General features: G+C 38.0%; 1 protein-coding gene across 1 annotated transcript; it reads left to right on the top strand.

Annotated features, from left to right (window-relative positions):
• The first annotated feature begins 915 nt into the window (after nt 1-915).
• coq7 (coenzyme Q7 homolog, ubiquinone (yeast)) lies at nt 916-9171 on the top strand. Its single transcript, XM_034188307.1, has 6 exons — nt 916-1056; nt 2785-2963; nt 3656-3770; nt 5535-5674; nt 8680-8748; nt 8954-9171. The coding sequence occupies exons 1-6, from the start codon at nt 1029-1031 to the stop codon at nt 9029-9031; spliced, it is 609 nt and encodes a 202-aa protein (XP_034044198.1). The 5' UTR covers nt 916-1028; the 3' UTR covers nt 9032-9171.
• Nucleotides 9172-13978: the final 4807 nt, after the last annotated feature.

Below are 13978 nucleotides of genomic sequence, written 5' to 3'. Positions count from 1 at the left end.
CTAAACCAAATTCCTGATCACAGCCTGTATGTCAAAGACTGTGCAGAGTGGACTTGTACTCTCATATTTAGTGAATCCAATGAATAATTTAACGATGTTATGATAGGACACATACAGTTTGTTGACAGATGATTTCTTGTAGTTCCAACACAGTTGAGCTGTGTACATAGGAGAGCAGTATGAACGAAACAAGGTTCAATTAACATCAAGATTACACATATGAGCACAAAGCTGCCCGCATTGTCTGGCTACACCAAGGTCATCACTTAGGTCATTACTGACTATGTGTCCGAGGTGTCTTCATGAGTCCACTTCTTTCAGAACTTGACCGTTTAGTTTGAACACCTTTCAGACAGCCGGCCCTAAAGGACATTACTGCACAGTGATTGTCACCAAACATATGTAATGTGGTTAATTAGTTAATTATTATGCCACTATCATAACAATAAGTAAACAAAATAAAAGAAAAAGAAAAAATTAAACAGACTAACCGCTCCTTGTTATTCATGTTATGGCGTGTGTTATATATTTATTTATTTACTAGATGAAAGGGAGAGGACCAAACAAGTGAAAACTTCTCCCTCCTTTTCTAACATGTAATTTGTAATATTTAAATTGATAACTTTGCTATTATTATTTTTTATGTATTTTGTTAATTTTTCTAATATAATTGTGTTTTTTCGTTTCGTTCATTTATCTATTCATATATTTATTTATTCGTTTATTTATTTATTCACTTGTTCGTTTATTTATCTATTCATATATTTATTTATTCGTTTATTTATTTATTCACTTGTTCGTTTATTTATCTATTCATATATTTATTTATTCGTGGCTCCGTCGTGTTACCTGATTCAAGATCAGCAGCGTGGCGCTTTCTGGGAACGCCCATTTGACGTCATATTTCTTCGACACGTTCCTCTGCCAATGACATCTTGCACAGTTTTGTGTTTAATTCATATTTCGGAATTTACAGACAGTTTTGTTTACAAAGAGCAGCCAAACCAACGTTACATGACGATCCAGCGATGATTCGCCAGTGTGTGAAATACACAGGTAAAAACATGGATTTATATTTCGCTATTAGCCGAAATGCTAACTCGATCGAGCAGGAATGAATTTTTTTGTTATGATTATTGCTATTTAGTGCACAGAAACAGAAAACATTATTACGGCAGTGAGGAGTTCATAGGAGTTTTGCTCTTTTGTCTTATTCTTTATGCTTAATGTTTGTGTAACGGAGTCCAGCAGGTGGGGCTGCTAGAAGAAGTTGATAAACCTCACTGCCCAAGGCCAACAGACGCCACAGACCGTGGGTTTTAGCCTTGTAGTTAGAGTACCTGCCTCCCATCCTGCGGACTGTGATTTTCATTTCATACACAGCCCACACTATGTCGTAGGATTATAGACACAGCTCATCACACGATTACAGACACAGTCACACTATATCACATGATTACAGACACAGTCACACTATATCACATGATTACAGACACAGTCCACACTATGTCACAGGGTGACAGACACAGTCCACACTATGTCACAGGATGACAGACACAGTCCACACTATGTCACAGGGTGACAGACACAGTCCACACTATGTCACAGGATGACAGACACAGTCCACACTATGTCGTAGGATTATAGACACAGCTCACACTATATAACACAATTACAGACACAGTCCACACTATGTCACAGGATGACAGACACAGTCTACACTATGTCGTAGGATTATAGACACAGCTCACACTATATAACACAATTACAGACACAGTCCACACTATGTCACAGGATGACAGACACAGTCCACACTATGTCACAGGATGACAGACACAGTCCACACTATGTCACAGGGTGACAGACACAGTCCACACTATGTCGTAGGATTATAGACACAGCTCACACTATATAACACAATTACAGACACAGTCCACACTATGTCACAGGATGACAGACACAGTCCACACTGTGTCACAGGGTGACAGACACAGTCCACACTATGTCACAGGATGACAGACACAGTCCACACTATGTCACAGGATGACAGACACAGTCCACACTATGTCACAGGATGACAGACACAGCCCACACTATGTCATAGGATTATAGACACAGCTCACACTATATAACACAATTACAGACACAGTCCACACTATGTCACAGGATGACAGACACAGCCCACACTATGTTGTAGGATTATAGACACAGCTCACACTGTGTCGTAGGATTATAGACACAGCTCACACTGTGTCGTAGGATTATAGACACAGCTCACACTGTGTCGTAGGATTATAGACACAGCTCACACTGTGTCGTAGGATTATAGACACAGCTCACACTGTATCACAGGATTACAGACACAGCCTGCACTATATCACACGATTACAGACACAGTCACACTATATCACATGATTACAGACACAGCCCACACTATGTCACAGGATAACAGACACAGCTCACACTATGTTGTAGGATTATAGACACAGCTCACACTGTGTCGTAGGATTATAGACACAGCTCACACTGTGTCGTAGGATTATAGACACAGCTCACACTGTGTCGTAGGATTATAGACACAGCTCACACTGTGTCGTAGGATTATAGACACAGCTCACACTGTATCACAGGATTACAGACACAGCCTGCACTATATCATGAGATTACAGACACAGACCAAACTATGTTGTAGGATTACAGACACAGCCCACAGCATGTCGTAGGATTACTGATCGTAATCATAATTTGTAATGTATCAGTATTTTTCTGTCTCTGTTGATGAAGTGCCGTTGCGGCAGTGTTCGCGTGCGTACAGTCTGCTTCCACCCCCACGGGACAGTGAAGAGAAGGAGATGATCCACCGGATCCTCCGTGTGGATCATGCAGGTGAATATGGTGCCAACCGCATCTATGCTGGACAGATGGCCGTGCTGGGCAGATCTCAGATGGGACCAGTCATCCAGGTATACAGTCGAGTTATATAAAAACTTGTGACTCGATACAAGTTGAGCAAGTGATTTTTTTTTTTTTTTTTTCAATAACAAGCATGAAGCTTCCTTTGTCTCTTCACCATCACCCTGCAGACACAAAGGTCACCGTTACAAACTGTCCAAACTTTCACGGTTTACTTAAATTGCTGCTTGCACATTTCCTGCAATCACAACCACTGAAGCTTGCAATGTCTTCAGGGGGCTGATACGCACTTGGTGGCTTCCCTCACTTGTCTCCTTCATGCATGCTCACTCACACTTTGAGAACAGTCTGCTGGAGAGATTTATTACACCGTTTCCTTTTATAATTGTTTTCACTCAAATCTCCACATGCCGACACATTAGAGACATAATTGAGGGAAGAAAACACCCAAAGTGCTGCACTTATTTCCACTTCTTACACCGTTATATATCATAACCCTCAAATTAAATCTTCAAACTCATCCAGTGTCTCTTGTTACCTTTTAAAATACTGTGATTAAAACATTTGTGGACCTCACTGTAAATATTTGCAGCTTTACTGTGTCATTAAAAATGATTAGTATTGAGTCAGTTCAGTTTTAGTTAAACTGAAGATGTTGTTGCTTCAGAAATTAAAAAAAGTCTTTTTCTGTGTGCACGGTTTGAAATTTGCACAGAAATTAAATTTCATGCATATTTACTAGGAAATGTGGGATCAAGAAAAGAAACACCTGGAGAAATTTAACGAGATTCTGGCTGACAACAGAGTTCGTCCCACAGCACTGTTACCCGTCTGGAACGTCGCCGGGTTTCTCCTTGGTCTGTATTCCCCCTGTACATAACAAAATTTTATAGTTAACATTTAATAGGAAAAAATGTAGATTAGCCACATCTTGTTGTTAATTTATTTGAATTCTGGGAGTGTCTTACTTTGGTCTGGATTGTTCATATTTTGTCATTTAATGTGGACCAAAATGTAGCAGAAGTCACAGACAGATTCTCCATAAATCTTTAATGTCAGGTTTAATTTGAATGGATGCCAGACTGTAATCATTTTGCAGGATAAATAGATTTTAGAGAGTTTTTATGTGCATTGTGCTGACTATGCTTCTTCTTTTTTATCTTTCTGGATGCTGAATGATGGAAAATCCTGTTCTACAGGATATGAATCTTTGCAATTAAAAACAAAATGGTAATAATAATACCTGTGGGCATGAAGACAAAATGCCATGGCACTGACTGATATTTGACCCCAATGACCTTCCCTAACCCAAATGATTGACCTCTGGCCAACCTTTCCAGGGCAGTTCTGGATCCACCAAATTGTGCGCGTGGTCCAAATGGGGATGAAAGTCATATCTCTTGACCTTTGCCAAAATTAATTCTTCCAGGGGGATTTTCAGGTCAACCTTCACTTCATACCAAGTTTGGTAAAAATCATCAAAGCACCTGGAGGAGTCAGAAAAATACAGACAGGCAGATACGACCTTTTCCTTAATGAGCGACTACATAATCTTAATCTTAATCTCACTTGAGCAACTCCAGAATACACTAACGTGTATGTGCCAAGTTTGGTGGACAGCAGAATGAAAACAATAAAATAAAAATTTTGGCCTTTGACCCCAGTGACCTTTACCATGTTGATGCTCTGAAATATTATTTTAAACCTTGTGTTGATCTCTGACGTTTTAATGAATAATGAAATGAATCACCTTTTAATATCAGACTACTTCATGTAAAGTGAACTAACTGTTGCTGGTGAGTGTCAGAGTGTCCTTGAGCAAGACTTTTGTATGCTTGAATTTAGTTTTTACCTCCGCCTAGGAGGTTATGTTTTCGGTCACGTTTGTTTGTTTGTCAGCAGGATAACTCAAAAAGTTTTGAACGGATTTTGATGAAATTTTGTGGAGTGGTTGGAAATGACAAGAGGAACAAGTGATTAAATTTTAGTGGTGATCCGGATCACGATCCGCATCCCAATGCTAACGCGTTAGCATGTCTATGGCATTTTCAAAGTTAAAAGTTAGCATTAAGCAGTTGCAGCTGTCATCACGTTCGGGTGCATTTGTTTTCAAATTGTAATATTTCTTAAATTTATTTTTGTTTATATATTAATAATCTAATGATTATTATATACAATTTTAGAGAAAGACAAAAAGAAATAGATCACTGTGTCAAGGAGGGAATCTCTTTAGGGTCAGTGACCCTATGGCCTTGTTTAGAGAAGTGTTTCATAAAAGTTAAAAAAATTCATGTATTTTCAGTTTAGTTGAATAATAAATTGAATTTTGTCTCTTATTTGTTTTTGTCTATAGGCACATGCAATATCAATATCAGTGCTCAGATGACAGTAGCTTCTGGGAAAGGTGCAAGTTGCAATAAACTGTGATGCCAAGCGCTAAGGATACATGCTATCCAGTCACAGCAGATGAAACTTTTTTTACTACTGAGCAAACATCATTGTTAGACTTTTATAGGTTCAACGATTCCACGGCGTGTAGATGTTATGGCGTCAGTGACCCCATGGCCTTGGCGGAGGTTTGCACTCTCTGAGTGCTTCTAGTTTTCCTCTGTTTCTTGCAGGTGCTTTCACAGCACTGCTGGGAAAGGAGGGCGCCATGGCCTGCACGGTGGCCGTGGAGGAGAGCATCACAGAGCACTACAACAGCCAGATACGAGCTCTGATGGAGAAAGACCCGGACAGATACATTGAGCTTCTAAAAGTGAGTCAAACCACAGCCAGGGCCAAGATGTGTGTTGTACATTTGTGTATTTCTTTATCAGTGTTACACAGAAACGCACATACAGGTGCATCATCCATGTAGAAACCAAACAAAAGAAGGAAGGCACAAAGTTGAGAAGAAATGTGGATTTTTAACAAATTCTACAGTTAACAGCTATTAAAGTCAAAGTGACACTTGGATGGTGTGAATAACTTCAGTGGCTGTGATTGGAGAGACTGTTCCTACATTTGTTTGGAGACACGGGTTCGTAGTAGAGTGTGACAAAAAGACACCTTATTTTCTAGAGTAGTAGAATAGAAACTTTATTGTCATTGCACATATATACATACAGCAAAACTTGTCCTCTGCATTTAACCATCCTAATTACAGTTAGACACAATCTGACCACTAGGAGCAGTGGGCAGCCACAGTCTAGCACCCAGGGACCAACTACAGATGTAGACGCTACCTTGATCAGGGGCAGGGGTGGGCACAGCTAACCAAAAAGTTAGCTTCGATAACAGTTTATCCGCTAACTGAAAAGTTATCTTTTATAAAGCTAAGCTGATCAACCCCTAAAAAATTTAGCGGAATTTACAGAAAAAAGCTAAACCGATAACTTTCAGTATTGACTTCAGTACACTAGCAGCTACTGACACAACAACGAGCCAGTGCTTCTGTGTCAGATCAGCCTTCTCTCAGCAAAAGAGACCTGGTGACCAGAGAGAAAGGAAAGAGAAGAGCAAAAGGAAAAGGTAGGGGGAAATAAAGACAATTTATCTTCACACCATACAGACTCACTGGCATATCACCCAAGCCATGCACTGGCAGACAGTTTTGACTTATGGTTAAAATTTTAAGCAAACTAGTTCCCGACAAGTTATTTAAATTAATGTCACGTCTGTTGTTTTATAATGTTAAAATATCTGTATGATTTAGTTTTAAAGTAATGCACTAATTTTGAAGGTTTTAGTGTTTAGACACACATGCCGCAGTGCATTATGGGTAAATTAGTTTCCTGACATGAGTGGTTGGTTGGATGGTATAACACACAACTTACTGAAACGTGTGGTGGGTTTTACAAAAAATCTGTATTTGCAAATATGTAATTTTTTTTCATTTGTTTAAAAAAGGCAATTTGAAAACTGAAAATTCTGTTTAAGTGGATTCCACACTTTTAGAGAATGTGTGGCACTTGGTATTTATACTGCCATGAACACTGCTAGATGGCAGTGCTCATGGCAGTATGAACAGCATTTAATTTCAATAACTTATCCAGAATTAGTTTGTTTAAAATTTAAACCATAAGTGAAACTGTCTTCCTGTGCATGACTTGGGTGATATGCTGGCGTGTCTATATGGTGTGATGAGAAATGATCTTTATATTATTATCATTTTTTTTTCTTCCTCTTCCTTGCTCTCTGGTAGTCAGCTGTCCTCTGTCTGCAGAGGATAGAGCTGTACCTCTCATAGCTGTCTGTCTGCTACAAAACATGTAACAGGCAGGCACTAAAACCTTTGATTTTAGATTTCACAAATGTTTTTAACTGTTAAGATTTATTCCCTATGCCCGCAAAAATATGTTAGCAGTCTAAAAATGATCAGACCTAAATTTATTGGAAGCTAATTGCCATGGTCTGCTGATGGTTTTCAAAGTTATCTGAAAAGCTAATCCACAAATGAAAACATTAGCTTTGATAATTAGCAGTTAGCGGATTAATGGAACTGTGCCCACCACTGGTTAGGGGCAGAGAAGGGGCAAACCTTAAAGCATGTTTTTGTATTAAAAAATGCATATAAGTGACACCCAAAATATAAGTTGCATTTTTATTCATTTATTTATTTATTTTTTCTGTATGTGGAACTCACTTTGTAACACAGTTTTTCCCTGGGGCTGAATTTAAGAACAGACAGGAACTCAGAGTAGCACATGGGCACACCACAGCCTATACTGTTACTTAATATAAGGAATTTTAAATTCCAAAAATGAACAAGGTGGGAGCAAATAAGTGTGCGATTAATGCCATGTTGGATAATATTTGATGCAATTTGGACTAAAGAAAGGCAGATGCACACAGGTTGGCAAACCACCGCGATGGAAACACTTCAGTAAATATGTGAGGGCATTTGATTTTTTATCTTTTTTTAATCAGCTTTTTATGTTGGGATTTTTGTGTACTGTTGTATTTTTATTACTGACATTTATTCTTTTGTTATTGGAATTTATTTGTTTAGTGTTTTAAATGCAAATAATAATAATAATAATTATTTTTTTCATTATTATCATTAACAAGCACATTTTTCAGTGTGTAAGTTGCAGAACCTCACAAACTTTAAGAAAGAACACACAAAATATACACCGGAAAATATAGTATTTGAAATAGAGGCTCGTGGCTCTTATGTAGTTTTCTTTTATACTTTTACATTCATTTTTGATGGTGGTTTACAAGAGTTTTTACTTTTTTTCTGAGTTTAAGTGTAAAATGTGGAACATTTACCTTCATAACTTGTTAAAAATGTTGACACCTCTGTGTGTGTGTTCGGCACACTTCACGTGTGCATCTTTCTTTTTTGAATGTTAATGCAGGGGGAGCAGGTGCCCTCTATGGAGGCCGCCAGTTTTCACCGCCATGTTTATACAGTAGCCCATATGGAACATACTTACTCTGTCTTTGGCATGTTGCCGTGCACCCGGAATACTGAAGAAAAAAGAAGAGAAATCTGTGGTTTCTCCTTAGCACGGTGTCTACTTGTTGCTAGCACAGACTAATAATGCGTTTTGTTTAATGGAGGATCATACATATTCTTTATTGCAAGAGAGCATGAAACACCATCTCAAAGAAGCAAAAACATGAAGGGAAACAAAATTATGACTGCTGACAGCATAATGCAGTCTGCATCCTCACCACTCGATGGCAGTAAATCCTGCACACTGTAGCTTTAAGGCGGTGGTGGTTGTTGTAAAACAGTCTGAAAAACATGTGTGTTGGTTTCTGTTCTATTAGGTAATAAAGGACTTCAGAGATGATGAAATGGATCATTTTTATACGGGACTGGACCACAATGCTGAAGATGTGAGCACATTTTCATATTTTATCTTTAACGTGATGGAGCAACTCAAGCTTAGACAGTTTTAATTACGACTTTGCTGATGGTAAATATGTGTATATTTACTGAGATTATTTCACTTTAAAGTTTTTTTTGCATCACAGGACAGTAAAATATACAAATGACTGAATGATGATATGTCTTTCTTTCTTTTTTCCTTTTTTTTTTTAGGCACCTGGATACTGGATATTAAAAAACGGGATACAGGTTGGCTGCAAAGCTGCAATATACATTTCACAGCGACTCTGACTTTGTATTTGTGAATTTTTATTATCCTGAATAAGTTCTGATAAAATGACATTTTTCCATTTGACCCAAAGTACTGTCTCATTGAGCATGAATTTTTTTGAATTGTTCTGTGTTTAATAAAAGGGCTGTAAATGTGTTTATGGTTTGTGAGGTGATGGTTGATCTGGTTTACAGGAAGAACACAGGTCCAAGAAGCTAATGTGCCCTCAGATAAAGGTTTAATCCAGTTCACTAACGTAAGAGAAAATTTTCCTTTTTTGTTTGTTTGTACTTTAATCTGGAATTTGTTTCCAGTAATCCTGTGTTTACCTGTGTGTTAAACATGGACCGTGTTGACCTTCTGTCTAAAGATACTGTAAATGCCTAAAATACATGAAACAAAGATGTGTTGATTCTGAGGTTCTGGAGCCATCAAACCCTTCAATAAACTCTCCGCTTACACGTAATCGTTCATATATCAAGCTGTGCTTGTCATCCGGCTCCAACCGTTAAGAGCCTTCACACAGCTGTTCTGGGTTCACACTGAAGGAAGGACTGACAGGAGGCGTGTCCAGGGGCCGAATCTATCAGAACTTTCAGCACATCGAACGCTCTGCCCAGTGGGGCAGAGCATTCGAAATCAGTTCACTGCCAAAAACTGTCCCTCTCACAATAAGACAAATAATCTGAAATCTAGCCAAATTGTCTTGTATTAAGCCAAAAAATATCTGCCAATGAGGTAAGAAAAAAATACTTGCTTTGAATTCACAAAAGTAGCAAAATGTCTAGGCACTGAATAATCAAAATGTGCCTTAAAACTAGACAGAATTCTTATTTTAGGATCAGCCTCTGTCTTAAAATAAGGAAAACAATCTTGTTCTTTTGCTGGGATGATTTAAAATCCATTGTCTTTCCTTGTTACTGGTTAAATACAGCTTGATATTAGTTGGAAAAACCTATTAAGAAAAAGTGAGATATATTTTCCCAAAATAAGACATTTTTTCTTAGGTAAAAAAAAATGCTTGACAAGATTATTTTTGTATTTAGACAAAAATTAGGTAAATTTTTCTTTAAGCAAGTCTCTTTTTTTTACTTTCTTGGATATCAGTTTTTGCAGTGTTTGTCCTCCGAGCGCATTGAGAATGTTACAAAACCTTTATGATCAGAAACGATGAAGCATGATGACAAAAAAAACCGAGCAGTCTGCTTTAGTGTGGCTCCGTCTGTTTTCCCAGTGTCAGGTCAGAGGAGTTATTTCAGTGTGGGCGGGTTTATGTGTCTCACCGACCTCAAAGGTTAACGTGTGCAATGTACTCAAAGCCTCAGAAGGTTATTCACCGACCCTGTTCTGGTTCAGATGGTGGAACTGATGAACCCTTAATCCGTTTTGCCCTATACACTGGCAACAATTGTTGCCGAAGTGTATCACTGTCATTTTCTGCTCACAATAAAAAATCTCAAAGGTACTAACTAATGCAACTTTTTCCACTTATAAAAAAAAAAATCTGGGCATAAACGAGTTAATATATTTATTCTTTGATTTTACTGATGATACTTTGTCGCAGAGCCAGTGACGAGTAGGAATGAAACAGGCTCCAAAAACTGCCCCACCAATACCAAGATGGATAAAAAGTTTATATAATTAACCTCTTAAACCCTAGAGTCCCCAAATTTGGGGACTTGCCCTGTTTTGGAACACTTGAACACTCATAACTAACCAATGCTGACACCAACATACACTTATTATACATCAAAATGTCAAGCGAAGTCTCCTCTACAAAAGTATCCACTTCAATCACATATCAACTAACCACAGTTGAAACACAAAGCAAATAAAGACATAAATCGTAATTAATTTTTTGGGGAAAAAAAATCTCATTAACTCCTACAAAGTATTATTTACTTTCAATTTTTTTGCATCCACAACATCCCCTAGGACCTGTCTTTTAGCTGATCCAAACTTTTGCATTTTTGACCTTGTACAAGCTGAGAAATAAATCATAATGTCTGGGTATGTGATTTTGGTGAAATATGCTCTAGGGCTTAAGGGGTTAATGTTAATGAAGGAAAAAGAATTTATCGACACTTAACACGGCAACAGGAGGAGGTGCAAGTACGGTTGGAGTTAAAGAATTTTTGAGACCTGGGTTGTGGAAGAGTAGAGAGTCTGAGTAGATCTGATGTCCTGTGGGAGCTGATTCCACAACAGGATAATTCTTTGAAAATAGGTTGAATTGTGGTGTCTGAGCGTTAAGGGGATTGGAAGATGACTTTGTGGTGGGATGGCTCGGCTCAGATTCCTAAAAATTAACGTAGCCTTGCAAATTTAGATTATAGGTGTGCACATAACTGGTGCTCATGGTGCTAAAAAGTAAAGGCACGCAGCAGAAAACACGGAGGGATGCAATTGCGCATTTTCTGCCACGCCATTAGTGCGCGCTTGATCATAGTCCAGTTTTACACTTAATAAATAACGTGACCTCATTAATCACTCTCCTGAAAGAGAGCGGCGGCAGTTTGAGAAACTAAACTGGTTTTGTAGTCCATGTCCAAAAAGTATAAATTTCCAAAAGTCATCTTAAAATCACAGTAGTGTTACTCGAATGTTTGGTGTCGCCATCATGGTCAGTGATCACTGAGTGACTTTAAAAAAAAAAAAAAAAAAGTTAATGAGGATTTTCATTGGGGTAGATTAAAAGTGCTGACAGCTTTATGACGGTTTTCAAAAAAGCAACCTGAACGCAGGTGACAAAATCTCTGGTAAATTTTTAAAAAGGAGTGGCGACTTCTCATCGGACCCGTTAACGGCGGTAAACCAGACTCCCTCAATCAGCCGCCGTCTTAAACTACAGCGAGGAGACTTTACGGCGACATCTAATCCGTACGTTTAATCCATTTTCAGATATTTGTGCAGGAATTCATGTGAACTCTTTAGGTTCTTTTCTCAGAAACACCTCCAAAGGAATCTGCTGAAACACTGACCGAGAGATTGGCAGCGAGAATTTGAACAGGGCAGTAAAACTCGACCAAACTGGGACTGTCTTGCTACGCGTGAATAATTCAGGTTGTAAATTTTGAACAGCACGAATAAAACAAATCCCTCACGGTCATAAATGCTTTCGGATACAGATTGTATTGCTTCTTGGCTTGGATACGAGCAGAATGTCAATCACTTGACCTTTCTGGGTTTCGTAAGGACCTTGTGCAAGCCTCAGGATCAGGATCTTTAAAATCAAATTAATTAATGTTTGGATGCCATTGTGTTCTGTCAGCAGTCGTGTTTTCCATTAGAGTTTGAATAGCACCATAAACAAGAAGTTCATTATCATATCAGTCTCTTGAAAGCTGACTGGTTTTTGTTGTTGTTGTTGTTTTACCTCCACCAAAGAAGCTGCACGTTATGTTTTTGCCCATTTGGTTGTTTGTGAACAGCCTGGAGCCCACAGTTTTTCATATGTTGGTCTGAAATTTTTACTGAAGATTCATATCCTGATAGGCAAGAGTTGATTCAGTTTTCAAGGTTAAGTGGCAAAGTCAGGAAAACTCCCTGTCTTTAACACTGAATGAATTTTCAAAATTGTGCTCATGGCTGTCATAAAAGATCAAACTTCTGTAATATTTGAGAGTGTTGTGTAGGATGGTGTCCTCTATTTGACTGACAAAGTTAGATCCAGATCTGATCCAGATTATAGATTTTGTGATCATTTAAATTTAACATTCAAACCCCCATTTAATGTATATTTTACATTATATCTTAATCAAATGTGTCCCAGTCACTCTTGTATTTGAAAGTGAGGTGCAGACTGACACTCACTATCACCTGCCAAAGTTTGATCCAGATCTGAACCGGATTGTGGATTTTGTGGACATTTGAATTTAATATTGAAAAGCCCATTTGATGTACATTTTGCATTATATCTCTATCAAAATTGCCACAGTTACTCTTAATTGTTTCAGTGAGGTGCAAACTGGAACTCTCAATGAATAGACTTAAGTTTGATTGCGGATTTAGCGGATATTTGATTTTAACATTCAAAAGCCCTTTTCGGCTATATTTTTGTATTATGTTTTAGGTGATGAAAAGCCACTTCTAACAGGACTTTGACCTTGAAAGTGTTTCCCAAGGTACAAATTTGTGGAATTGGAGACTAGTGTTGGCGGAGGTTTGTGCTCTAGTTGTTAAATATTATTAAATATTGAATTGATTAAAAAAAAAAAAAAAAAGGGTAACTGGCAATTCTACAATAACGGAGTTACAATGACAGCAAACTCTGACCATATTATAGCTTATCATAACAATTTTGTCCTCTGATTGTAATTCCATTACTATAGAATTACTGTACATACTCCACCAAAGAGGGCATGCTTTCAGTGCTGTGTGTCTGTTAGCAGGATTACACAAAGACTATTAAACCAGTTTTCTTGAAACTTGGTGTAAGATTGGAGTAATGACCAAGGAAGAAACTTTTGGAGTGGAGTTTGTTTTTAACATTGCAGGATAATGTAGATATTTGCACTCTATGTATACCTGACTTTAGAAAAGTAAATATAAAAATATATATAAAGATCTGTGCATGTTGAAAAACTCTGTTGCGTAATGTTGAAGAAGGTAGGAAACAATGTCCTGGCTCCACCCCCTTTAATTGGTGCTACGCTAAAAATTTAGTTTCTTCTGTGGCCCCTCCCCCATCCTGTCACCAAGCGTCTGGAAAATAAATTTAGCAGGTTTTTTTGCATAATCCTGCGAACATTTACGTCTAATAATTACAGAGATACGTGGACAGCGTTGGCGAAGGTGTTTACTTGGAGCGCCCTCTAGTTATTTTTTGGTGAATTGGCTTTTCATCACTTCAGATTTCAGAACTTTGTGACATCGTGTCCGTCAACCTTGTAAAGGTTTTGCATCATTTCATGATATGACAAAATGTCCATCATTAAAACATAATGTGACATGAGTCTGATGACCTC

This window comes from Thalassophryne amazonica, chromosome 15, assembly GCF_902500255.1.
Source record: "Thalassophryne amazonica chromosome 15, fThaAma1.1, whole genome shotgun sequence".
Lineage (NCBI taxonomy): Eukaryota > Metazoa > Chordata > Actinopteri > Batrachoidiformes > Batrachoididae > Thalassophryne > Thalassophryne amazonica.
Note: the sequence above shows the minus strand (reverse complement) of the source record. Positions and strands in the feature narration are given on the sequence as shown.

What these genes read in the sequence shown, in the direction of transcription:
- coq7 (XM_034188307.1), top strand. Translation starts at nt 1,029, where the DNA reads ATGATTCGCCAGTGTGTGAAATACACAG. An exon ending in CGTCGCCGGGTTTCTCCTTG is followed by an intron (nt 3,771 to 5,534) that starts GTCTGTATTCCC and finishes TGTTTCTTGCAG; the next exon opens with GTGCTTTCACAGCACTGCTG. An exon ending in TGGACCACAATGCTGAAGAT is followed by an intron (nt 8,749 to 8,953) that starts GTGAGCACATTT and finishes TTTTTTTTTTAG; the next exon opens with GCACCTGGATACTGGATATT.